This window comes from Megalops cyprinoides, chromosome 11 (assembly GCF_013368585.1).
Source record: "Megalops cyprinoides isolate fMegCyp1 chromosome 11, fMegCyp1.pri, whole genome shotgun sequence".
NCBI classification, from domain to species: Eukaryota; Metazoa; Chordata; class Actinopteri; order Elopiformes; family Megalopidae; genus Megalops; species Megalops cyprinoides.
Window position 1 is genome coordinate 6,682,953 of NC_050593.1, and position 26,535 is coordinate 6,709,487.

The 26,535-nt window shown below is 46.6% G+C and overlaps 1 protein-coding gene across 4 annotated transcripts in view; it reads right to left on the reverse strand.

The window, feature by feature from the left end:
- inpp4aa (inositol polyphosphate-4-phosphatase type I Aa) overlaps positions 1-26,535 on the reverse strand; it is a 58,745-nt gene that overhangs the window by 14,760 nt on the left and 17,450 nt on the right. For 2 of the 4 annotated variants that reach the window (XM_036541183.1, XM_036541182.1), the window contains exons 3-17: positions 16,296-16,552; positions 15,866-15,910; positions 14,409-14,527; positions 14,136-14,252; positions 13,491-13,570; positions 13,094-13,205; positions 12,625-12,715; positions 10,354-10,501; positions 9,718-9,848; positions 8,775-8,879; positions 7,611-7,719; positions 6,247-6,264; positions 3,727-3,913; positions 2,543-2,761; positions 1,739-1,880 (exon numbers count right to left, since the gene is read on the reverse strand). In XM_036541183.1, the coding sequence (XP_036397076.1) occupies positions 1,739-1,880; positions 2,543-2,761; positions 3,727-3,913; positions 6,247-6,264; positions 7,611-7,719; positions 8,775-8,879; positions 9,718-9,848; positions 10,354-10,501; positions 12,625-12,715; positions 13,094-13,205; positions 13,491-13,570; positions 14,136-14,252; positions 14,409-14,527; positions 15,866-15,910; positions 16,296-16,398 (1,726 nt within the window). In that variant the 5' untranslated portion in view covers positions 16,399-16,552. Of the gene's footprint in view, positions 1-1,549; positions 1,881-2,542; positions 2,762-3,726; positions 3,914-6,246; positions 6,265-7,610; positions 7,720-8,774; positions 8,880-9,717; positions 9,849-10,353; positions 10,502-12,624; positions 12,716-13,093; positions 13,206-13,490; positions 13,571-14,135; positions 14,253-14,408; positions 14,528-15,865; positions 15,911-16,295; positions 16,553-26,535 lie in introns of all 4 variants that reach the window. The other 2 variants (XM_036541181.1, XM_036541184.1) reach the window with 2 other exon arrangements.

Genomic DNA, 26,535 nt, shown 5'->3' on the forward strand with positions numbered 1-26,535 from the left:
TACAGTTATATAGTTACATAGTTCACAGCTATACAGACAAATTATTCTGAAAAATGCTCTTTGATGTTTTAATAAGTTCCTTAGAACGTTCCCCAGAACATCAGCACAATACTGAATTACATCAACAATGTTGGATGTATGATGGAGTTGCACGTCGTTATTATGTGTCATATATCTAGGAGTTAAATGAACCCACAGCACCAAAGCAGAGACCGCTCACTCATGAAAACCTTAGAGGAAGTGTGAGTATGCACAGAAGAACGAACATGCGTTTGGGTTCAGGGAGCACCTCAGCACAGGCCTGCATGCATTGCCAGAACGCAGGTAGCGGGAAGAGCAAGATTTGAGCTAACAGCAGCCATGCAATCAGGATCACACTTTAAATCAGGCACAGGGCGCGGGACGCGGTGCACGTCTGGATGTTTTCTGAAGGGAAATGAAACGTCACTTTCTTCTGCCTAAAGGCGAAGTCTCGGGGAAGCCAAAATGGAACGGAAATAACAGCTGCCAATCGTGTCGACTTCAATATGTGTATGTCGATTTGTCCTTTTTTCATTGCACACTCATCTCCACATTAGCCTCTGATTGGTCCATATTCGGTATCGATGAATTTGATGAGAAAAACAACTCATCCAGTGATGAGTAGTGCCAAAATGTTTAGAACATAAGGTGACTGAATGCATTGTTGATTACAAGGAAACTGCAACAGCAGCAGACACTGAGTCTCTATGAGAGTCTGCGTGCAGATATATCAGAGTGGTCAGGGCATGGGGGTGGGAGCTGCTATTGATCTGAATTTTAATGACAAGACCACACACGTATTGATTTGCTACACTGTCCGTTATGAAATGGCTCCGCTACCTCCGATGTGTGCTGTGGCGTGCCAACTCTCAAATGGCAGTCAAAATCGACAGCATCATCCGTCACCCTGCTCAATTCCATGGTTCATTTTTGTCAGTTATTTCTACAATGAAATTTCTCCTCTCACAGACTGTACAACAGGGCTACTGAGCTCAGCTCCTTGAGGGCACAGGATTAGCAAGCTTCTGAAGTCCTCTAACTAAGGAGGGAAACTCAGTCACTTTAATACAGCCAGCCACTAGCGCCTGACTGGATCAAAAGCCAAAAGACAGCTCCAGGATGAGGTTTGAGTAGGCTTTCAGTAAAATCCCCTCACAGAGGTGACACAATGGAATTGAGCACAATGCCACCAAATAGAAAATGGATATCATTTTGCATTATCCACAAGCCACAGTTCTGATGGTTCTGACACCAAAAATGGCTACAACTCTATTTCCTTTGATGTCGTAGCATTCCATCAACAGGGTGACTGTCCCTGTATCTGTTTTATGGCATATGTAAGTATAGTGCATATAAGCATATGTAAGCACCTACTCAGTAATTAGACCCAAACTCTTAACGTAATCACACGTATTCTTGCATAGTGTTTGCTGCAGTTTAAAGTGTGATCAGAAATAAAGGAAAACATTAAATAAAAAGAAAAAGGAAAAAAACGAGAACTTAAAAAAAGGCAAAAGGAAAAACCTACAGGCATTCCCCACAGAGCTGGACTGGCATGCAGAGGTCAGGGCAGGCAGTGATGATGACGATGATGACGGCGATAATGATGATGGTGGCGATGACGGCGATGGGGATGACTGTGCCGGGGGCGTGGCGGGCCAGCAGTACTCGTCAGCGCTTCCCGGGTTTATCCAGAACACGCGGGTCCGCTGGTTACCTTTCTTGCTGGCGCCGCCCTGCTGGTCGCACAGGAAGACGTCCTCGCTGCTGTCGCTCTGCAGGCGCTCGCGCTGCAGCAGCTTGTCCACCCGCTGGATCACGCACTCCAGGCTCTTATCCACGTTCTGCCACACCTTCTCCTGAGGGATCATGGGAAACAGAGAGGGGGGCAGCGGAACGTCAGCACGCACGCTGCTCTAACTGAGAATGAGAGTGAGACAGAGAGGGCGGAACAGGACTAGAGCTTTATATAATATATAAAGAGAGAGGGAGGAACATGACTGGACTTTTATATAACACATACATGCATATAGAGAGCGAGAGAGGGAGGAACACAACTTGAGGTTTTGTATAATATAAAGAGAGCCAGTGAGAGAGTGAGAGAGAGAAAGAAAGGGAGAGGGATAAGCGTCTGAGTGTAAGAGTGGGCAGGAGGCATCCCCCACCCTTCAAAATACCTTTTATGTAAGTATGTGTTTATTCATTCTTTTAGTTCAGCATGTGCACTGACGTTTGGCTTTGGCAGTACCGTACACCTGTGTCATCACGCTAATAAAGCTTATTTATTTGAATTTGAATATTTGAATGAAAGAGAGAGAGAGAGAGAGAGAGAGAGAGAGAGAGAGAAAGAGAGAGAGGAGAGGGACCGAGAGAGAGAGGAGAGGAACAGAGAGAGAGAGAAAGAGGAGAGGGACAGAGAGAGAGAGAGAGAGAGAGAGAGACACAGAGAGAGAGAGATGTCCATCATGTTTCCTCATACAGCTTGCTGCTCCCCCGCCCTGCCCCGCCCCGCCAGGCTCACCCACTCCTCCTCGTGCCAGCTGAGGTTGAGCGAGGTGCGGCTGTTGCGGCCGGTCCACTTGGCCAGCAGCGTGTCCTGGTCGTTGCGCAGCACCACCTGGTCTGCCTCGGCGGCGGACGGCGAGGCCTTGGAGGCGATGTACTCGGGCCGTGCCGCGTTCAGCGCCTGGATGGCCGAGGCCAGCAGCTTGCAGTCGCACACCGTCACCAGCTGCCGCGTCTGCAGGGGCACAGAGGAGCCGCACTCACATATGTGGGTCCTGCCTTCTTCCCCTCCTCAGGGGCTCTGGCCCGTAGCAGGAGGGTGTTGCTATACTAGCTACTGTTGATCTGTTTTATACCACAACACTTTTAGCATTTTCAAAATAAGCTGCTGAATCAGACCACCCTTAATTTCAACAACAGTAGAGATACTTACACCTACTATGGTTCTTAACAGAGTGTTGTCTATGTTATGTTATGTAATTTCTCCTATTATCAGATTACATTTACAGTTACATTTATTCATTTGGCAGACGGTTTTATCCAAAGCGACTTACAAATGAGGACTGACATTGTCTCTGCTCTCTAACCTTTTTGTAAGTTGCTCTCGATAAGAGCGTCTGCTCAATGACTAAATCTACATTATGCAGAAATTCAACAGACACCTCCAGCACAACACCCAAAATATCTGACAGACTACAGCAAAAGTCCCAGTGCTCACACCTCCTGGAATACAGAAGGAGTAACGAACAAAGTAGTCTGGCATCACATTTATAAATGTGAAAAAATATCAGAAAAAATATCAGACTGCAATACAACTGCTACATAACATATTTCTGTATCTCAGCATTAACCTCAAGTCTGTGGAAGAGGTTAGTGAGGATATGAAACTGAGTCCCAGGCAAAGCATCCGACCCCGCCTCTGGCCCCGCCCCTGGTCCCGGCCCCACCCTCGGCCTTGCCCTGGGCAGCAGTGTAGCAAAGTGGTTAAGGAGCAGGACTTGCAACCGAAAGGTTGCCGGTTCGGTCCCCCGCTGGGACGCTGCTGCTGTACCCTTGGGCAAGGTACTTAACCCACAATTGCTTCAGGAAACATCCAGCTGTATAAACGGCTGACATTGTTTAAAAAAGAAACCGTAACTGATGTAAGTCGCTCTGGATAAGAGCATCTGCTAAATGCCCATAATGCAATAATGCCCTCACCTTGTCGGCCAGGATGGCGAGGGTCCTCTCCAGCCCGTTGGCGGAGCGTTCCTTGGCGGAGCGGGAGAGCCGCTCGGCGTAGTAGCTGACCTGCGTCTTCAGTGTGTTGATGTGGGCGATGATCTCCTTGGCCCGGACGATGTCCTGGGGGACGTAGACAATGGACTGGGAGCTGGACACGGCACTGCTGCGGGGGTGGGGGGAAATGAGGGGGGTTAGGTGGAGACAGCGTTACACACACACACACACACACGCCTGTGAGCATTACACAGCGGAGGGTGAGGTAGGGTGCTGCACCAGGGGCTGAGCTCATAATAAAGCAGTGTTTTTTTTTAGCTTGGAAGGGTTTCAGCAATGTTTAACAAACAAACACAATTACCCTTCCCTGCATAAAGTCAGCCCTCCTCTCAGTGTAATTAATCAACTGTGAATGACAGATCAATCTTCAGAAAAGCATCAAATTATGGAGCGCTGACCTCTTGCTGTATCCAAATCAGATCGACCAGAACATGCTGTTGGCTCAAAAACTGATTAACTACAGCCTGTTTCCAGCAATAATTGCTCTGGTATCCTTGCCTGGACACCCACCACACCCTTCTTATAGATGTGAACATTGGCAGCTTGGTTATGGGCTGAGTTGTGGATGAACATGATGACGATTAGCCCCCCCCCCCCAGCAAGACATTGAGAGCAATCCCTGGGGGGGGTTACTGTCCCATGATGCAACGTGACAAAGTGGACAGAGCTGTACTGGAGCGACCCGGATCTAGCCGGTTCCAAGCAGGTGCCTCCTGTGTTGATGGTGATGGCTGTTTTCTCTGCCTGTACTGTACACATGTGACTGATAGGTGAAGAGGTCACGGACAAAGCTCTTTCGGTTTGCCGCGCGAGGGAGGCAGCAGCTGAAAGGTCAGTCGATTATTGGAGTCGGAGCGCATCAGGCACCAGCGATGAGCTGTCTGCAAAGTGGGGGGGTGGGGGGGTGGAAGTGAGGGTCCTGCTGTTTGTGTTGGTCATGGCGGAGGTGCAGAGCAGAGGCTGACACCATGAGAGAGAGACAGTGGAGAGACTGAGAATGAGGAGAGAAAGCGTGAGACAAAGGAAGAGGAAAGGGAAAAAGAGAGGGAGAAAGAGTGAAACAAAGGGACAGGGAGAGTGAGCTTGAAGAGAATGTATAACACAGCTTAGAGGAGGACATCCTGTCATCTCAGCTTACCTTTGGACCCCCAAACTGTGAGAACTATTTACCTGCAGCTGAACCAGTGCTGAACTACGGCTAAACTGCGACTACAACTAAGTGACAACCAATACAAATACTGCTAAATCACTGCTAAGTTCCTGATAAGACTTTGCCAAGATTCTTCACAGCTACAGCTAGGTTACTGCTAAATTACTGCCTCATATGACGCATCCAGACCTTGCAAAACATTTAAAGATCACTGTCGTGACAAAGATCATAAAGCCATCAACAAAAACAGCAGAGAAAACTGAAGGAGGAAGAAACAGCCTTGACACGCTTTTTCACTCCGGCCTTGCACGATTTTGCCCCTGTCGAGCTGCTCAAAGGCCTGTGTAGTGCATTATTGTGCTTAGTGCAATTACCTGCTTCACTGTAGCCGGGGATGTTTGACATTTTTGATGTCAAAACCACTTGAAAATCGGGCTTTATGCGAAGCAGGCCGTTGCCAGGCAACAGGGCCGAGAAAGGCACTTGCAGGAAAGAACGCTCTGACTGTGGTATCTTCCAACGCCACTGCCATTTGCCTCTATGCCTCTTTCTTACAATGGTGTTCATAATCAAACTTCTTGAAGACAAATATATTACAACAAAGGATCCTTCCAGCCCTATCTGTGTCTCGAATTGGCTGTGAGACAGGCTGTCCATCTAAGCTCAGCTGTTAAGTCATTGAGAGCAGAGCAACGTGCTGTCAGACTGTGTACAGTACCGTCAGAGTCAGGGTAATGAAGCACATGGTGTGATGGAGTGAGGATTAAGGTGTCAGAGCAGGAGGTTTGGTATGGTCAGACTCAGGGTAATGTATGACGGAGTAGGTTTAAGGTGCTAGACCAGGAAGTTTGGTATAGTTAGGGAAAATGGAGGAGATTCTCCATGAGGAGAACCCAAGCAACACCATGCCTGGAAGGACCCAGCACATCTCAATAGCAATCCAGGACTCAGAGACTTGAAACATCACACCAAGACACACACAGTCCATGGTCATTCCAACTGTAGTGTTTTGAATCCCCACATCACCCTGACACGCAGTCACACAAGCGCGCGCGCACGCACACACACACACATTGAAAACACACACTCGCTCCACTCATGCACACACATGTGTACGACCAACACACAAAGCTGCTTTACGTGTTCGACAAATGATGGGAAAAAAATGAACCAATCATGAAACACGTGAGGATGCATACCCTTTCATGCAGAGTGATGCCTATACGAGGTGGAGGGGCGGGGTTGGGGGTGGGGGCGGAGAATTACCAAAGATTTAAATACAAAGAACTCACCATTCCTCCTCATAAACGCTGATCAGAAAACAAAAAAGCAATTAAAAAGCCATTAAACTAACAACACCACCTTTAAAACGAGGCTGCTGTTTCCAAGCAGCATCACAGAGACAGGCGAGCAAGCACCATGGCAACAGCGCTGCAGTCAGAGAGCTGACAAAGGAAACTAAATTAAACATGAATGGAAGCAGCAGCAGTATTTTTCAGCAAAGTTAGCGAGCACTTTCACAGGCAACACATTTAAGAAAGATAACCACTTCAAATGAAGCCTAAGAGAGGACTTCGCAAATGTAATTATTACTGTTATTATTACAGACATGTGTTTTCAAATTATCATCATTATTATTACGGAGCCACTTGAGTACAATGCTGTCTGTCACTGCAGCAAGTTAGAATAGACCGCATAAATGTGGAGGTCAGGCAAATAAAAAGAAACTGACTTAGACCAGCTGCTTGACATAAGTATATAATTATTTTCTTAGATTTAAACAATGAAAATGACTGTTTGAAAGGGCATGGCAAATGTTTACACCTTTGGTTCTACTTATAGCACAGATCAAGTCGGCTCCGATGGTTCGTTTAAATGTTAGCAGACTTACACGTTTACACTGTGGCTGACACAACGTTCTCATAATGTCACTGAGATTTTTTAGCGTGGTAATATATCGGTAGGGCATTGCTGAAACAAACTTGCCGCAAATTGCTAAAACGTAACTGTTAAAAACATAATTGCATGCTTAAAAACTGACAGACAAGGCCAAATGGATTTTGAGGTTGTACTGAATCATGTCATGACACTTTGAGATTAATCATGACCAGAAAACTCTCTGTAAGAGAATCCCCAAAACCTTTATGACACCGTTTGTAAATAATTCCAATATTGTGAACTAATATTCATACTGGTTTAATTATTGATACCCCACGTATCAATAAAATATTCCATATTTCATGCAGTTTTGCTGCCAAGCTCTTTGATTCGCCATATGGCAAAACAGAACATTGTCAGAAAGTCAGGAAAGAAAAATTAAATGAATGAAAACAGCAGGGGGTGTAGCAGAGAGGAGCAGCTAAGCTGGGCTCAAACAAGCGGCATTATGGGTAATGACAGAGAACTCCACCAGAAGCGCGGGCAGCAGGAACGGTGCCACACCACAAGCCAGGCTCAGGCTCCCTCGAACCCTCGTCCCACACCTGATCGACCCCCATGCCCTGCCCCACCTGCCGCCACCCCCCACTTTATCCATCAGTGCCTCACACCTGAACCCCACTGTACACTCATTTCCCCACCACCCCACATCCACCAACATCCTTCCCTTAGCCCCGCCCACCATTCACACCCATCAGCCCCGCCCACCCCAACTTACTGCTTCTTGGCCTCCTCGAACTTGTGGATGAGCTTGCGGAGGCCGCTGTTCTTGAACCCTTGACAGTGGGCGGCGGGCGCCCCGATCGTCACCACGTCGTATGTGTGATCTGCAGGGGGAGGGGGAAATAAGGGGGGATGGGAGGTAGGAGAGAGGACGAGGAGAGGGGGAGGAACACATTTTACACTGGGTGCAGACATTCAGCGCTGTGCGCTCGAACAGCAGGGCATCCAGAGAAGTGCTCCTGTCTGCACAAGCGAGACACACACATACACATACACACACACACACCTGTGCAACCGGCTGTCACTTCCACCTCCTTTTTTTATCCATTTTCACCATTTTAAATGGATAAAAAAAGAGTGTTGGTCTTCGCTTTGTCACTGTTCTGCCAGCACAATAAAGCTTGCCAGCCAGCTGTGGATTTAAACAATGCTGAAATTTTTTTTTTGGAATATTTTTGATTTCCAGACAGAGGGTTAGTGCTGCTGCCAAACGTACGATATCCATGCATGTGCGTATCTCTGGCTTCTAAAGAGGCACCAAACCAGACAAAACAACACCACTGACCTTACATAAGTGTTTACACATCTTTAAACGTTTGGTGCAGAGGCTTCTGGGGGTAGATTACCTAAGTAAGACTGTACTGATGATGCTGTCAGTGAAGCTGGGTTCACTGTGCAATTATTCAGCAAAGCTGGAAAATATGGGAATTTCTTTTGGGGGGGGGGGGGGGGCGGGCAAAACAAAGGTTTCAAACATGTCCATATATGGGCAGGACCTACCATCTCTGCCTTACTTGTCTATTACAGTGTTCAAAGACTGCTAGGAAGACAGATTTTTGCTGCCAAAGAATGCAATTTTCATAGCCCTTGCAGCAAACAATGACTTTCAACAAATATGTCTTTGTGTTTGAGAAAGAATGTGTACGCGTGTGTGTGCCTATGTGTGTGTGTATGCCTGCTGGTGTCTCAGGGATTCTGCACTGACCCTATTCAGACAACTAATTCTCGTTAGAGGCTGGGGGAGGGGGGGGGGGGGTGAGATACTACCAAACCCCTGTGTATATGAGTAGAAGGGGGATAGAAGTGGGGTGTGAGATCTTACCAAAGCCCTGTGTATAGGAGTAGAGGGGGGTTAGGAATGGGAGGGATGGGATCTTACCGAAGCCCGTCTCATCCTGCACTCTCATCCTCTGGACGTGAAGGTTTGTGGGCATGAACTCTAGCTTCCTCTCTGCTTTCAGGTTACTGGCCTTAAAGGAGGGACCTGGGGGGTTGGAGAGAGAGAGACAGACAGACAGACAGACATGGGGAGGGGGCAGAATGAGAGAGGCAGACAGAGAAAGAGGAGGGAGATAAGTAAGAAAGACAAAGCGATGGGCAGAAGGAGAGAAGGAAAGAGTAAACACACCGTCAGACACACTGCATCATCATCACCCAGACGCACACCATGCCAGGAAGTGGCAGGTTGACATGGAATTATTTCCCAAGACTAATGGACAGCATATAAAGTCCTTCTAAAACTGCCTGTGGGGGTTTTCTTTCCACTTTATCTTGCTAAAAATCAGTCTGGTACATCCTCCAGTGGATTCTGGGGCACTTTAGGAAACGCTGCTGTCAGATGCTGTCTCCTGTCTCCTCCCCATGACGTAAATTGGACATGGAAGGGGGCAGGGCTGTCCAAGACTCAGGAGACTGCGCTTTGATTGACAGGGTACAGATAAGCGCAGTTCGAGGACAGGTCTCACCACTGTGGGTTTGACACAAGGAGCTGCTCTGTGCAGCTGGGGAGACTGGCATCAGAACAGTGTGGCTAGGCCACTATTGGAGAACTCTTCCCAGGAGTGGTTGGGTGGGTGCAGGCGAACACATCTCACAGAACTAAAGTTTGCGCATAGCAATTCAATTACGACAGGTGTGATTGTTAGTTTGTGCACATCTGAACTGTGCAGCCCATAATATTTCTGGGCCATGATTTTGGCAGCTACAGAGACTGTGCTATCCCTCGCATTACTACAGGTCAGTGATAGCTGTAAAGAGACTATGCTAACCCTTGAACTGATGCAGGACAGTGAGAGCAGTGCTGTACTGAGTGCGGTACTAACCTTTGTACTCGTGCAGGTCCGTCAGGGTCTCCTGGTAGGTGAGGATGATGGTCTGGTACTGAGTCACAATCTGGCGCCGGAGGTTCTCCCAGCATGGAGAGAGCTCTCCCAGTTCTTCCAGCTCACACACCCTGAGCACAGACACGGTGTTATTAACACACACATTAGATACAGAAATACAGTGTCACTGCATCAGCCGTAAAGCCACTTACATCCCAGCATGGAAGTAAAATGTCCATGCCAGTGTGTGCGCGTGAAGAGTGTATGTTTGTACAGGTGTGTGAGTGTGTGAGGAGTGTATGTGTGTACAGGACTGTGTGTGTAGAGTGTATGTGTGTTGAGCTATGTCTGTACAGGTGTGTATGTGTGCACAGGTGTGTGTGTGTGTGTGTGTGTGTGTGTATGTGTGTGTGTGAAGAGTATATGTGTACAGTTGTGTATGTGTGTACAGGTGTGAGTGTGTGAAGAGTGTATGTGTGTACAGGTGTGAGTGTGTGAAGAGTGTATGTGTGTACAGGTGTGAGTGTGTGAAGAGTGTATGTGTGTACAGGTGTGAGTGCATGAAGAGTGTATGTGTGTACAGGTGTGTATGTGTGTATGGGCGTGCATGTGTGTATGAGGCATGTTGGCACACACCTGGCGGCGTCCTCCTCCAGCAGCAGCTTGACGAACTGTCGGGGGACGTTGAGTGACAGCACGCTCTCGGCCATCTGCTCCAGCACGCGCAGGTGGTTGCCGTCCGTGGTGGGGAAGCGGTACATCCTGGACATGGTGCCGCCGAACACTGCCGGGGGGCGGGAGAGGACACTGAGCGCGACCTCACGCTTCCCCGAAAACCGCGCCCTCGTACCCGAGCGCCCAACACCACCCGCTCAGCCCGCCGCTTCGCTTTTTTTCCGACATTCATCACACCTCTCTCTCTTTCAGATCTTTCTCTCTATCGCTTCATCCCTCTTTTTTCTTTCCCTAGTCGCACCCGTCCTCTCGCTTTCTGTGCAGTAGTGCGGTATAGCGGTAGAAGCAGGGCTCGTAAAACATATGCTCCCGGTTCAGTTCCCCTGTGGAGTAGTGCAAAGGCACTGCTGTGTGTCTTCAGGCAACTAAACACAAACTGCTTCAGCACATAACCCAGTAAAAGGACAACGGGCAACATGTAAAACTGTGTAATTGATGTCAAATGCAATGCAAAGCTGGGCCCAATATACATGTCACCGTCTCTGAAATACTCTATTTTTCCTGTGCAAATAAAATGGATGGGAACGGATGAGTTCAGAGGCTTTCAAGCATGACTGAATTAAAATTCAGCAAGGGAAGGGGACAGATTGAGACTGTACGCTAACGAGAGAAGAATGTTGCATGTTGTTACTCAGAGACGCAGACTGAGAAAACACCTCGACAGTGCTGCGAAGCAGCTAACAGAACATGGAGAAAGGGCCTCGGAGCTGATTCAGTACTGCACGCTCCCTGTGGTGACTGCAGTCTTCCTACTACTCCATAATGCACCACTGTGGCTGAAACGGGCGCTACATAACAGATAACATAACCACTTTCATTCCCATCTGCAATACACGGTGGAGGACTATATGCATGGTGCTACCCTGGCCTAATGACAAAACTACCTTTCCCTGACAAAAAAAAAAGAGAAACCTCCTCTCTCCTCCCTGACGAGGCGGGTGGACATGTCGCAGATCAGTAGAATATCGATCTGAATAATGCCTCTGACGGTAGATCGATAGGTAATTTAATCTGAAGTCAGGCGTCGCGGCCAATGACTGTGAGGTCGGTCTTCGCTGGGTGTTGAAAGCGCTCATGGGAAATCAGACGCCCCAGTCCCATCGGCCTGTGCCATTACGTTAGCAGAATCCATCAGCGTAGCAGGTGCCCTCTTTCTGACTGAATTACGGCACTCAGCATTTAAAGTGTCCTACTAGCGTAACCATATCAATAACCAATTTAAAATTAATATGCAGAATACAGGCACTGATCTAATCTGACACCAAAATTGATTTAAAGCTTTCAGGTTCAAGTGGAAAACCCTCTGATTATCTGACTTGTTGACTGTTTGGCCTTTACCTGGATTTATTGTTTCAAAGAAATTCCCAGGATGCCCTGGAACGCATTGCACAAAATGTGACTACTTTAATATTAGCTATATACTTTCATTTGTTGCTTCTAGTTAGAGAATATCTTTTTGACTCCATCTATTTGCCCTGCCTCTTGGAATCAGCAGCTGAGTGTGAAGCCTGACTCACAGCTACACCTCGGGCAGCAGTGTTATTGAGTGCTGAAGTGATGCTCGGGTGTGCCACGCACTCCCACACCCAGGGGCTTCTCCCACACCACTAGTCACACAGCGTGCCACAGAAAACTAGCAGCAGCTGGAGACGATGTACATCTTCACTGACTATGGCCTGCTAACTTTACAGGTGCCTAACGAGTGACTGGGGGGCCCGAAAACGGCGGCGCACCGAGGAGCCCCAGCTGAGGTGAACCCTGCACCTACTCTGGAATGGCAAAGCCAACTACGTCCTGCCACAGACTCTGGGTTATAGTCAGCTGATCACAGCTCTGACCAGTGCAGCTTTTATTAGTGTAGTGGTGTAACTGTCAGATTATTTCTCTCTGTCAGACTGTTATATGGGGGTGTTTCTGCATTGCATTTAATTAGCAGGAAAACCCAAAAGACTACATGCTGGTGACGCAACTGTTAGCAGCAGCAGTCTAAAGAGCACAGCTGTTATTTGGTGGAAGAAGCCGTCTGTTTCAAACAGGAAACACGTGCATGTGAGCCTGTGCCTTCAGGTTAAATACATATATGACTCTGTACAAAGACTATAGAAGGGTTTAGGCCCCATAAGGACATTTTGTCCCCCAGGGGACAGGGATAACCACCCCACCTGGCCCTACCTGCTTTCAGTAGCGTGTCCTTGCATAATGACGCGTATTTGGCTCTGATTCCAAGGGATTCCGTCAGACTCTCGTCAACAGGAAGGACCATCTGAAAGGAGGGAGAATCTGAATGCTTGTCAATTACCATAAAAAAACGTAATAAAACTCTACCCTTTCATTCGTTCTCATTGCCAACAATGGAGGACAACCTAAGAAGATAACAGACAAGTCATCTTATTCATGATCCTGCCTAAACATATGAGTGACTACAGCTGACTTAGCATTGAGTCATCATTTACAAAGGAAGAACTTGAGATTCATTCAGTCCTTAGGGTAAATACAGGATTTGGTCATTTGAATATTTGATCTTGGGATCCAAGGAATATTTGGATATCGACTTTAATTGTACTGCACATCCCAAGCTTGGCCTGGGGAACAGCCAGGCAGAGACGTGGTGTTAGGAGTGGGATCTGTCATTGAGTCTCACCCTGCCGTTGACGGTGTCGGGCAGCCTGGCCACAGGGGCCCTCTGGTCCCGCTTCTCCTCCATCTGCCAGGCGATGATGGTGATGTTTCCCACACGCTCGTTCTCTGCAGACCTGAGCAGGGCACAGACCTGGGTCACTAAACTGCATTTCCCAGAGTCCTCAGGGAGGCCAGGACCCATGTGACTGGGATTCACCACTTAAAATGGAACATTATCCTATGAGGGAGCTGTGATACAAATGGACAGAACTTTTGCATGCTGTCTAATTTGAAAAAATCCTCTACATAGTAAAACTTCAGGTTTGTTCAGGTCAGAGCTCCTTCCAGTATGTGTTTACTGTGTGCTGCCATATGTTACTCTTTGGTATACTCCGATGACGGACAGGCTTGAGTGTTACCTGAGCATCAGATGTAACCTGTGATGCTTGTCCTGAAGGAGCTCCTTCACAGGGAACATGGCTGAGCCGAGCAAGTACATCTGCGGGAGAGGGGATGCCCACACACACACACAGACACACACACACACACACACACACACACACACACACACACACACACACATACATACATACATACATACAAACAAACACACAGACACACACAAACAGACACACACACACATACATGCACACACATGTACACACATGTACAGAAACACACACACACACACACACACACACACACACACACACACACACACAAAAACACACAGACACATACATGCACAAAAACACAGAAACACACAAAAGTCAGTCAACAAACCTAAAAAAAATCTCCACCAAACAAATGCAATATACTACACTGGGGAAGCACCCAAGTATAAAAATATATACAATATGTATTACAGTTTAAGACGTGCCTTCAAAGACAGAAACCCGATGAAATGATATGGTGCCACAGGCCCTCATGTTCACAAAATGCATACTTGCTGTGGCTCCATCTTGTACATGACGTGTGATACGCATTTTCAGAACATCTTGTAGGCACACGTATCTTTTCACATTCATCAAACGTGCTCCACGGTGCGGCGACAGGGGACTCACCGTGCCCTGAGAGCGGTCCTTGACGTCGTACACCGACAGCTTCACCTGCGTCTGCTGCGTGATGAGGGAGTCCTGGAAGAAGGCGATGCTGCTCAGGTAGATGGGGTTACTGGTGCCCTATGGTGGAAGGGTGGGGGGCAAGGGAGGGGGATAAAACGGGACAGGAGGGTTATTGGAGGTCCAAAAACCTGCCCAGAAATATCTATGAGCAACAAACTTAAAAAAAGGTTCTATTTCAGCAACTCAAAGTGAAATCTGTCTGCACTGTCTCACCTCGATGATCTCCGTCTGGGCGTGCTTGGTCCAGAAGGCCTGGGGGGGCGTGGTGCAGCTCACAGCGACGAAGCTGTTGGGCTTGCGGTCCAGCGATGGGGTGATGAGCTCACTGCAGGCTGTGTGTGTGGGGAGCATAATAATTATGGGATGTCAAATCGAGACAGCTCTCTCAAATTTAATTAACTCAGCCCAGTTGGGAGAAAAACCAGAATCTGCAGAAAGCCGTAAGGATAAGGGCAAAGAACCGGTCTTAAGAGGTGCATCAAAAAAACATTTATTATCAGCCACTATTCATATTACCATTTCGTGCTTTATTTGTCTCGCAGACATCTGGGGCCTCTTACGTGACTTACAATCAATCCTTTCACTTTCCTATTGTTCGTTACTAACAATGCTTTAATTGGGCTTTTCATTAGAAACAGCACTTTCAGCAAGTGTAACATTCACACTTACTGAATTCTGCATTTCTTGCATTTGGAAGAAATGCATAGCAAACTGTGAGAAAAGTACATATTTCATATTCATATAAGCTGGTGGACAGAGTTCTACTTTCACAAGTATCCATGCCTTTTTACTTTCTTTTCTTTCTAGATTCATACTGAACAGATACTGAACTCAGATGGATACTGAACTAAGGCATTTTAAGGCGCGGCACTTCACAGAACTTAAGCAAAAGCACCATGGACGGGAACCAACAACCTACTGATCACAAGCCTTGACCGCTATGTCAAATTTTCCACTCCACTGAAAAACAAGAACTTTAAAAGTTTTGAGAGTTGCTTTTATAGTTGGACCAGATTAGCTTCTTCAGGCACACTTATGTAGTCTGTGTTTATATAGTTTTATATCTCTGAAGTGTTGGGTAAAGGCGGACACTCGATCTGCCTGACAGGGTTACAGCTAGTGACGTGAATGATGTCCATCTCCCAGACATGGAAGAGCAGGCAGGATAATGCAACTCGAGGGAAAAGTGTGACACGGTGTCACCTTAGATAAACACGGGGCTTTTAAAGCTTAGCGTTAAATCGCACACCTGGAAGAATAAGAGCTGCTGGACCAGAATCCTGGATCGCGTCAGTCAAGTGTTTAGACGTGGCCCTGGATGTGACATCACAATCGGGGCACTCTTTCTCAGCCTCTCCGGGCTGACACATTGTGAATGTCACAGCACGGTGCCCCATTCCCAAACACTACCTCTGACACACTGTACATAACATGTTATCATATTGGGGTGAGGGAAGTGGATATGTGATCCATGAAGGTTAAAGCTTCAAATATGCGGGGTGTTGCTACAGAGCACATACAGGACTGTTCCATTGAAAGCACAGGGGTATCCCTTTTTCCAAGGGAAACCATGGAAAATACCGAAAAAGCCATGACAAGTTGTCAGGGCTTGGCAGACTACTGATTTCCCAGCATGCACTACTCCCTCCCTCCACCCCATACGTGCTTACCCAAGCTGAACTCCAGTACGGGTTCATCCGGATCTTGACTGTTTCCTACGAGACAACAACAACACAGGAAACTTTCCGTTAAAAAGCATCTCCACATCTAACTAATCTCATAATCTCACAGCTTGCTGGATGTTCTGTCCCAGCTGTCTGCCAGACAACAAGCACACACTCATTTCAGACATCCCTCTTCAGCCACTGGGAAATGCTACAGTTGACAGGTGGAAACATGGGAAAAAAACAACATGACAACAGTCTCCCCGATTCAAAATGCGGGAAAAAAAATGTTCAGGCGAGGGTCTGCTCGATCCGCTGTGAATGGACTAACATGCACTCTAGAAGGAACACATTCCCCCAAAAAACAGCTTAGAGGGAGGCAGTAACACAAACCACATGACATTTGAAATGCCGTAAAGGAGGGCCCCTCGCTCACCTGCGAGAGTGAGGCCCAGCATCTCGGAGGACAGGTCAAAGGTGTTGGCGCGGTACACCGACCAGGGCCGGTTCCGCGGGCTGCTGCGCTCTCTGGCGGACATGTTGACGCCGAGGCGTGGGGACGGGGGTTGGGGGGGTCGGGGTTTCGGCTAGCGCTCTCGTGCCCTGGTTCTGGCAGGCCGCCCTCTCTCTCTCTGCGGCCTGGTGACCGGAGCCTGTCCTCGCTGATCCCTCCTCACCGGGAGACAGGGGGTGCTGGGGGGAAATGGAGACAGCAGGACGGGGGAGGACAGGAATACAACAGTCAGTATTACACCCACAGACTGCCCAAATAACATGTGACCCTCCTTCACATTTAGTGAAGCAGCTATTGCTCCCTCATGAACATGGTTTTGGTGTAACACTCAAAGAGTTCCCCTATTTGTTTCCTGAAAAACTGGGGTAAAAAATCTTCTTAAGAGTGTAGTGATTGAGTCACCACAGTACACAACACATGTTACAACAGACACACAAAATCAGAGTTACACACAGCATATAACAGACACACAAGATCATGGTTATGCACAAGCTCACAGCAACACACAGCGTACAACAGTCACACAAGATTGCGGTAACACATGGTAGGATCAGACTGTACGTTCCTGAGCATCCAAGCACCTCACTCCTTTGATTAATGCTCTCTCTCTCTCTTTCTCTCTCTCTCTCCTGAGCATCCAAGCATCTCACTCCTTTGATTAATGCTCTCTCTTTCTCTCTCTCTCGCTCTCTCTCTTTCTGTGACAAGGCTAGCCAATGAATCACACTCAAAACCAGAAGGAGGAGAAATATTCACAAAAAATAACTTATTTAAAATAACACACTAAACCACCACTAACCTGAGCCAGGCACAACAAAACTGCTCAAGTTGATCCCTCACTCCATCCACACACCTGTATTTAACTGGCCATCAATCATAAGGGGACTGTTAGCCAATGGCTGGCTCACATGCACAATTACACAAAGACAAATTACAAACAACCTGTTTTAAAAGCAACTGATGGAATACAGGTCAGTCTGTTAACATGGTAAATTGGATAATACAATAAAAACAATACAATTATACAGTAAACAGTTCAGTTTCTGGGTACAGGTGAAAGCTCTCCTTTGTACTGCCTTTCTCCCATCCCCACTCTCCGCCTCTCCCCCTCTCTCCCGATTGCTCTCGCATTTCCTGCGCGATCGCATTACGCTTTCTGGTGCAGGAGCGTGGCGGACCATCTCGGTGACGCGGCCCCCAGGGGAACCTGGCGGGCCAAATTTGGATGGAGCCACGCGGCTTTGAACGTGCAGCTCAGTGTACGTCTCTGCTGCTGAAACCCATGCAGCCACACCACTGAAACTACACCACTGCAGTCAGGCTTCTGCAGCCATGCAACTGCAGCGAGGGCAATACCTGTTACAATATGGGGAAAAATCGCATTCCCACAGCAAATGGGAGGTGTCAGCACTAAAATAAAATCCGACCAAAAAGGCAGAGGCGTATTTGACGGCTTCGAGCTCATCACGTTGTGCTTCCAGGCTTTCGTTTTAAAAACCTGAAACTGAATTTTTTTTCTTCTCTGAAGTTAACGCATCTGGCCTCTTCATGGGAATCGGCATGTTGGCTTGCAGACTAGGGGGGGGGGGGGGGGGGGGGGTGTGCGGAGCTGTATTTAAGAATCGCCTCACGTGTTTGACATTGGAAATACAGAGGCTGAAGGCAAAGCGGTTTCACCTTTCCTTAAAGGACCCACAGGCACTTCACTAGACAGAACAAAACCCTTCACTGCCTTGTGTTCTGTTCCTTCTGAAGAAATAGATCAAACTTTTTCACTACCACATTATAAAAGTACAAGATGTAACTTCTTTCTCTAAGAAACATGTCCTTACTCCACCCTCATTTTTCTTAGACTCAAAATTTGTCCTGTTGTCTGATGATTTGCCAATGAAAATATTGCTCCTAAAATGAAAGAAACCTGAGCCTCTGTGTTTTTAATGTATGTATGTCCTTGTCCCAAAGTGAATATTTTTTTATGTTTTACTGAGTCTCCTTTCTATCCCTGTGGAATAGCCAATCAAGTTTTTTTTTAATTGAATTGAGATGAGAACAATGGGAGTCATTAAAAACAAACTGTTTTGTGGAGGGAACATGGAGGGAAATTAATCACACACATCATTATATTAAGAAGAAAATATTAATTCATTAATTCATTAAAATGAAAACAAAACCCCATTCCAAGCTGCCCACCCAAACACATGCTATCTAGAAGTAATGTAATTTGAAACAGGTCCAAAATATAAATATACTATAGATTTGAAATGTAGATCCAGACGTACGCAGATATAGAAAGACAGATCTATCTCTCAGTGGCAGCCCTTTTAAAGATTGGCTCTGGTGCCAGAGCTGAACTCCACACAGGTCAGATCACAACAGAGGCTCCGGGAGTCAACCGGAACACTTACTTATTAAATAAAACAAAGGCCCTCAGACATTTTCCATTACAGCAGATCTCTTTTGCCTTTGTTTGCCTTTGTATAATTCATCCCCATTTCATAACACCGCAGGAAAGTTAAACAGCGCAGAATTCATGAGACAGGGGAAAAGAAACAGAGGAAAACCAGAAGCGCCCCTGGGTCATTTATTTATAAGAGGAGGAAACGGGACTTTCGATTGGCTGCACGGAACACTGGGGTCACATGTTCCCAGGACCACAGAAACCTCGCAAACCTGTCCTGTGGGGGGATGTTAGCTCAGGGTTATGGTTATAGTTACGTTCTGTTAGAGTTCTGCACAGACATTACACTGTGTTTTGTCATCAGCTTCAGCATGCTCACTCCATGCATCGATCACGAGAAGCTTAATCCCCTGCTCCAAACTGACCCCAATTTTGTCCTGTGCTCACTTTTCTGAAGTCGGTGATCCCTTCTGACTGTAAAGTGAACTTGAGGGAAGAAGAGAGAAACTATCATATTGTGACATACCTGAAGTTATACAGAGAACTTCAGGAGTCTGCGACTCATTCAGATGATACTGCGTAATGCTCAGAAATTTACTGATTGACTGACTGTATTTATTTGAAAGCTAATCATTAAAATGCTCCAGCCAGGAACATCTTCAAGAACAAATATAAAAACTATCAGGGATCACCACACATCATGGCTTCCGCGGAATCTGACACAACTCAATAAATGCAAGACATCCAGTACAATACATGACGTTCTAATGCTCTATAAAAATTTGTGCCAGCAACACAGCTAACAAACATTAACTCAGATTTAAGAGACTAGCTCCTCACCTGAAACAAAAAGGTGGCCACCAAGTTGCCTACCTGGTGAAGGCAACAAAATGACATTAACAACAGACAGGTAATGGTTATGACACGGAATTTCATGAACTGGTTGTCTAGCAAGTATTACTAATCACATTCACAGGAAAAATGCCACTCTCTAGCTACCTTGGAAACACTTCACTGAGATGACTGTTTTGTTGTGTTGTAACCCTTATTCATAGGTGAAGGTCTTTCTTAGCAGGAAATTGATAAAATCATGCACTGCTAGTTTCACCTTGTGCATTTGCACATAGCAAAGCATAGCAAGTACTCTGATTATTCGAAGAGTTTTGAAAGAAAATGTCAGACACTCCCATGGTTGCTTAGCAGCAGAGTCAAGGCTGGAGATGGAGCAGCATGTCCAGATCTGCTGAAAGGCCAATTCCTGTGTGGGCCATGCTATTGTGAGTCAGGGCCGATTCAGGTTCACTCTGTATGGAGGTAACCGTACCAAATCAATGCTCCAGCTGGCAGACTGACCACTGCTCTACACTGCTGCTATGCCCACTTCTTCATACTGCTCCTCTGACCACTGGTCCAAACTGCTGCTCTGACCACTGCCCCATGTGCCGTCATTCATATATTCATATATACTGTATTTGGTAAACGACGGGCATAATCCAATCCCACACTTCGAACATCACGAGTTTCTAATCATGATCACAAATGCTTTCAATAGCACCAATAAACAACCATTTTCTCATATGAATCATACCAACCACTTGTTATCCCAGCAGAGAGGAGCAGCACCACAATGATGGGTCACACAAGTATCAAAAACACAGTGTTTTAGTGGCAGCTTCAGAATGTCAACTTCAGTCAAATACTCAGAAGCTGGACAGAGCAGGCAGAAGAGGTTGACACAGAAACACAATCTTTACACTGCCTTTTCAGTTGGTCATTGAAACATTTTAACGCGTAGTCAGATCAAATCCATGTGAAAACGTAGTGTTATATTTTTATGGCACAGGACAACTACTACTACTACTACTACTATTACTACTACTAATAATAACAATAATTCCTTAGTAGATGCCCTTACTTTGGGCAATGTACCCAGCCTGCATGTTTGCACTTTATTGACTCATACTGAAACTATGCCTATTCAGGTTAAGCATCTTGCTTGCGGGTACACCAGTAACACCCCCAATCCTGATTCTAAGTCCACCTTCTGTCTTGACTCTTCATCATCATACTTTCTCCCAGCTCCTCAGATACAGCCACTATAAGCGCCACCCTATTCCTCCCCATCTCAGACAGTCAGAGTTGCTCAATTAACCCCTCCGTGCTGCGACCGGAGGCTCCGCGTGAAGGAAGCATCCGGCAGCTGTCTGTTTTCACCTCTGCAAAGAGCCGTGACCCGCTGCAGAGGGTGACGCACCCCGGCACCGAGAGCGGCTGGGAAACGCACCGTCGCTTTCGCACCTGTCTGTCAGCCAAAAGCCACGTGCTCAAAGCTCTCCCCCCACACAGCACCCCACCCCCCTCGTCTGCACACAGACGGCCCCATCTCCGCACTCGTCCCGTGCCTATTGGCCTGTTACTACGACAGAGTTAGTCGGACCGCACCCGCCTCAGCCTCACATAAAACCTGCCTGGGAGACAAAATCCATTACTGCTAATGGGGAGCAGTTTGCCTCTCATTAGCGCCAGCGCTTCATCTCTGCTAAACGACCCGTTTCGGAAGCACAGAGTCATTAAAAATGATACAGAGAGATCCTGTGACACAGCTGCAGGTTTCCACACACAAAAGAGACCAGTCCCTTTGCACTGACGGAAAAGGATAATCTGCGCTTGAATTTTTGAGCGGTTTAAATGAGGGCTTATCAGAGATTGGCTGACACTAAATTATTATTATTTTTTTTAACAGACATACTTATCCATGGAAACCCATATGGTCTACATTGTACATATCATTCGCTAGGATATAATGCAGGGCATGTAGAATGGAATTCAGGTCCAGTGCCTTCCACAGAGTAGCACTAGGGCCCCTCCAGGATTTCGACCCCCAACCCTGATTACTGGACTGTCTCACTGTGCAGAAGAGTTCTTCCTTTTATGAAATCCTCAGATTCCTCCGGCAGAGTCCTGCCACCCAGCTCACCCTGGTTAGCCACAGGACGGCCCATGACCGCAGTCTGCATGGCGAGCGCCCTAGGACTTGGGACCTCAACAGAAGCAGGGAACAGAGTGGAGTCATACCATCGCTCCTCTGGGAGAAAGGAAGCCCACTAACACGACAGAGCGACAGAGCTTGGGACATGTGACCTCTCAGCTGGAACTCATGCGACTGGCTCAGCTGTTGTTCCTCCGGGCAAGGTGCTTAACCTGATTCGCTCTTTGTAAAAATCCAGTGGCGCAAACATGGAATCAATACGCAGAGCACAATCGGTGGGAGAGGTCCTGGATCAGTGTGACTACCGAGCCTATAAACAAGGTCAAGGGAAGGGGTGGGGTGGAGGGTCTTCATGTCTGGAAGAAGGCATACTCTGTACAACAACAAATTCACCTTTTATAAGAGAGGAGACCCTGCCAGTCGGCATCTTCAAATAAACCCTGAAATCTTTCAGCCAGGCTATAAAGGACCCCAGGCCAAAATGTGTCCTAGCCCCCATTTAAGAACAGGGTGTGTAACTAGGAGGTTGCAGGTTTGATACTGTGATTGGTCATTGTTGTTGTAATAGAAGGGACATGGCATAGCCTCAGCTCTGTAAACGATTGAAATGCAGAAAATTGAGGCTTGTACATCATTTGGTAAGCACGATTGCTAAATGATGCACTTCGGTTTGCAAGTTGCCCCGGACAAGAGCAATCTGCCAAACAAATGAATGCAAATGGAAATGTTTAACCAGGCACAAAAGGCAATCATGGCGGAGGTGGCATGTAATTAGCTGTGGAAGACATCACACACATCAGCCAAAATGAGATCTGTCTTCCCCTCATCAAAGATGGGGAGTGTTTTCGCTTAGTCGCAGCTGCATAACAGGCCAGGGTACAACAAACGCCCTGCAAAGATGGCATCACGCCGCGGTGATGACAGGCATATAGGCCTCACAAAGCCCTCAGAAGGCTGCCTTCATTCTGAGCAATTTATCGTTCACATGTGCTTGTGTACTTCACCATATAAAGATTATATGGCTACAACCTTTTTAACCTTATATGGCTTACTTAAGCACGCCCGCCTTGTATTTAAGAGCTTGATTACACCTGCGATATACATCTTATCCTCTGTTAGCCTCATAACATTGATCTTCTTTCATCTCTCCACCCATTATATGTGTCTCTCTGCCTTCTTGCCCCTTTGCTGGAACATACAAATTATGTACATCCTGGAAATCAAGTAGATGAAATAAACACAATGCAACATTGTTTATTTCTTTAAAAGACGTTATAAAAAAGTCTCTGAAATCAACTGTGCAAGGGTGGCCAATCTGACTATGCAGCAAAAAGACAGCAGCAATGAGAAGGATGTTCTGGGTTTTGTTCTGGGGGAAAAAGGTCTGATTTCACCCTCAATCCATGCGCCCTGCCTCACTTTTCCCTCTCGTGGAGGCAAACCCTAAAAATAGCTCCTAATAAAGAGCTCATCTATAATGGTCTGCCTGGCTTCCCAGCTACTGAAATGGAGATGGAATGCTTTCTTTAAATGCAGATAATTACTTTTTCTTTGGGCCAAGAGTTGCCTCAGGAGAAAGACTTAGCAGAGTTAAAAGCCATGGAATGGTCTGAGCTGGAACAACAAAACACTGTACTTATACGACATTCCAATAAGACAATGCTTCACATTACGTAGTCTATGTCTACCTAGAAATTATGATCCAGCCCCATTTATTTGAGCCTTTTTGCATTATAAGAAACCCTTTGTGTGAGTGGAGAGATGCAGTGAAGTGCAATATTTTTTATCATAAGAAAAAGATAAAGAGGTTCTATCTCACGCACTCCCTTTTCAAGGGAAATCATCTTCGAACAAGAAAATAAGAACACATTTTGCAGTGTGCAATATTGTGGCAATCGCTTCAAAGCAGTTTTGTGATGAAAAAGAATCTATTGATTCTGAATGCTAAAAAAGCTCAGAAAGAATGCTTGAGCTGTGGAGGTTGAAAGAGTCAGCATTACTTTGACGGAATAAATTTGACACATATAGTCTCTTCAGTAGTGTTCTTTGAAAAGAACTCTACACTTGTAGATTACCTCAAGTTTAAATGTGTTTGCCAGATTAAAGACTAATAACAATGAGGCTTAGGTTAGCTTATAGGCCATTATTTGATTCATTAATTGTAAAAAAAAAAAAAATGTTTTTTTCTTTCACAGGAAACAGACAGGCTGTGAAAACACCCACAAACTCTGCAACAGCAAAAACAGAAAAATGAAGCATTAGAAGCAAGAAAACTACTGTATTTTACCCATTCATATCATACTTCAGACACAGTTGCACTAGAACTCTTATGTAGTAAAAGCAATGCTCTATGCTGAACAGTTAGCCCTAATTGCAGCTCCCCTTCAGGGGAGAGAAGAACAGAAGGTGAGTCCAGGCTCACCCTGGTCTGGCCTGATACTGGAAACACAGCTACTAGGGGTTGCACATCCAATCTCACCTGTGAGCCAGGCTTTTGACCTGAGATTGCCTTCTGACAAAAGTACAGCACTAATCACTTACACATGACCCAACATCCACGCCACAGGGCCTAACCACCCCTCTGTCTATAGGGGTCATTCCCCAGAGAAGGTCATCATTTACTGGTGCCACACTGGGTAAGATGTCTCCTTTCCTGTCTCAACACCCCAAAATCAGAGTCTCGGGTGAGCTGTCCTGAGTCTGGTTCTGCATTGTGATGCCCCATCCTTAGTCACTCAGGGCAGACAGGGGCGGCAGACACCAGACGGGACAGTGGCCCTCTGGGCCTGACTGTACCCTACCGTGGGGACGAGGACAGGGACTTCTTTGTGCCTGACATCTGAGCGGACATGACGGCTAAGAGTATTTTGCCCCTTTTGCGAGTTCAAGCAGCGGTTAGGGAACAAGGCTCATAACCCTAAGACTGCCTGGCTCAATCCCCAGGTAGGCCACTGCTGTACCCTCAAGCATGTTACTCAACATATGCATTGCCTCAGTAAATATCCAGCTGCATAAATGGAATCACTCTAGATAAAAGCATCTGCTAAACTGAAACCTTCCACGTTCCATACAGCATTTTTGATGTTTCTGTTCACCTAAAGACAGGTGGTAAAAAAAAAATTAACAATGAGAGGATTCGCCCAAGTCTGGTAGTCGAGGCCAGTCCAGATTTTCAAGTCATGTGAATGAAAGCATCTAATTCTGGTACAGAGGATAGCTTTCATCTCATCAGGCCAGCTGGGACCTCTAGCTAGTGTTGAGCAAAACAAGGTCAGCGATCAAAGTGGTTACAGGTGTCAACATACAGTGACAAACGCAACTATAAAGCATAGCTTCCCAGCTTCCTTATTTGCCACATTACTTCTACTGAAAGTAGATGAGATGTCAAAAGACTGTCCTAAGCCAGCTATGCAAATATTCATAAGGTAGCAAGATAGCTAGACATGTGATTTCTACTTAAAACATATGCAAATGTAATTAGTTACAATTAGCTGTAATATTAGATCTGGCTAGCCAGATGGCTAAATGCTGTGAACACACATGTTTTGTAGATCTTTCTACATTCTTTGATGTATATTCTTGCTTATATTAATCAATGGAGCATTCTCTTTTTATTGAGATACAAATGATGGCATCCAGAACCTACAGAGTTCATCATTTGCAATTTAGTTACTACTTACTAGTAACAAACTGAGAGGGCTAGTAGCTAATGCTTTTACTGATGAAAACATAACAAAGTGACAGCATATATGAGGCACAAGAGGAAACATTAGTGGAATTCAGGAGAATTCTGAATAGAGGGGGGGGTATCTATCAGTAAATCTCAGTAACCTGAAAGCATAAACCATAAAGGCCCTCTGGTCTATTTTCAGTTCACTTCCACAATGACAGAGGGCTTCATGTGGAGGGACAAGGACAAGGGCCGAGTGGGGTGTCCATACAACTGCCTCTTTGCAACATCAGGGGGAGACAGCTCTCATGGTAATTACAGCTCTTAAAGAGTGCCCCTTGCTATATTGATAATTAGATTTTGGGTTAATTCTTCTCAAGGATTACACTGGAGAGCAAAACACCCATAATAACTAATATTCTTATATGCTAACATGGCCCCACTCTCAGGACCCGAGACCCACAAAGAACAGGTCTCAGTGCTCTTTGCCGACTCATTCAGGAGGAGAAACAGCTTTCCCTGCAAGGCTCCTTATTTAACGCAGTGCCTTCCTGGATCTGCGTTGCACTCGTCTGCCATCTTTTTCCACTCTCTCTGTCTCCAGAGAAGAAGACCGATAATCCCTGTTGACCGTAAAAGGGCAAACCCAGTTTTTCTCCCGCCGCTGGCGGGTTGTCAGCTCCACAGATCCCCCCCCCTCCCCGCCAGCTTCAACGCAGCCTCCAGTTAAATCTCACACATCACTTCACCCCGAGTGAATAGCCCGAAACCATGGCACCAGCTCGGCTGTGCTCTGCCTCTAAATCACTCTCTGATTAAATAAGGAGCCGGTGCACGAGTGGACGCGCTGAGCGGTGCCTGAGACTTTTTCCATCGCCTGCTCTCTGCCCCCTCCTCTTCTCCCACGGAAATCTTTTTATAAAACCGCTGGCTTCTATTCCGGCTTTGTGAAGGAGAGCGCCGCCGCAGCACCACAGACTGCGTATAGCCGTGTGAGGCGTGCGCACCGAGGGGATGCATCAGGCTTTAGATAACGCTGTGAATGAAGATGCGCTGGGCACACGTGTCCCAGCGACACTCGTGACACTTTAAAGTCCCTTCCCAC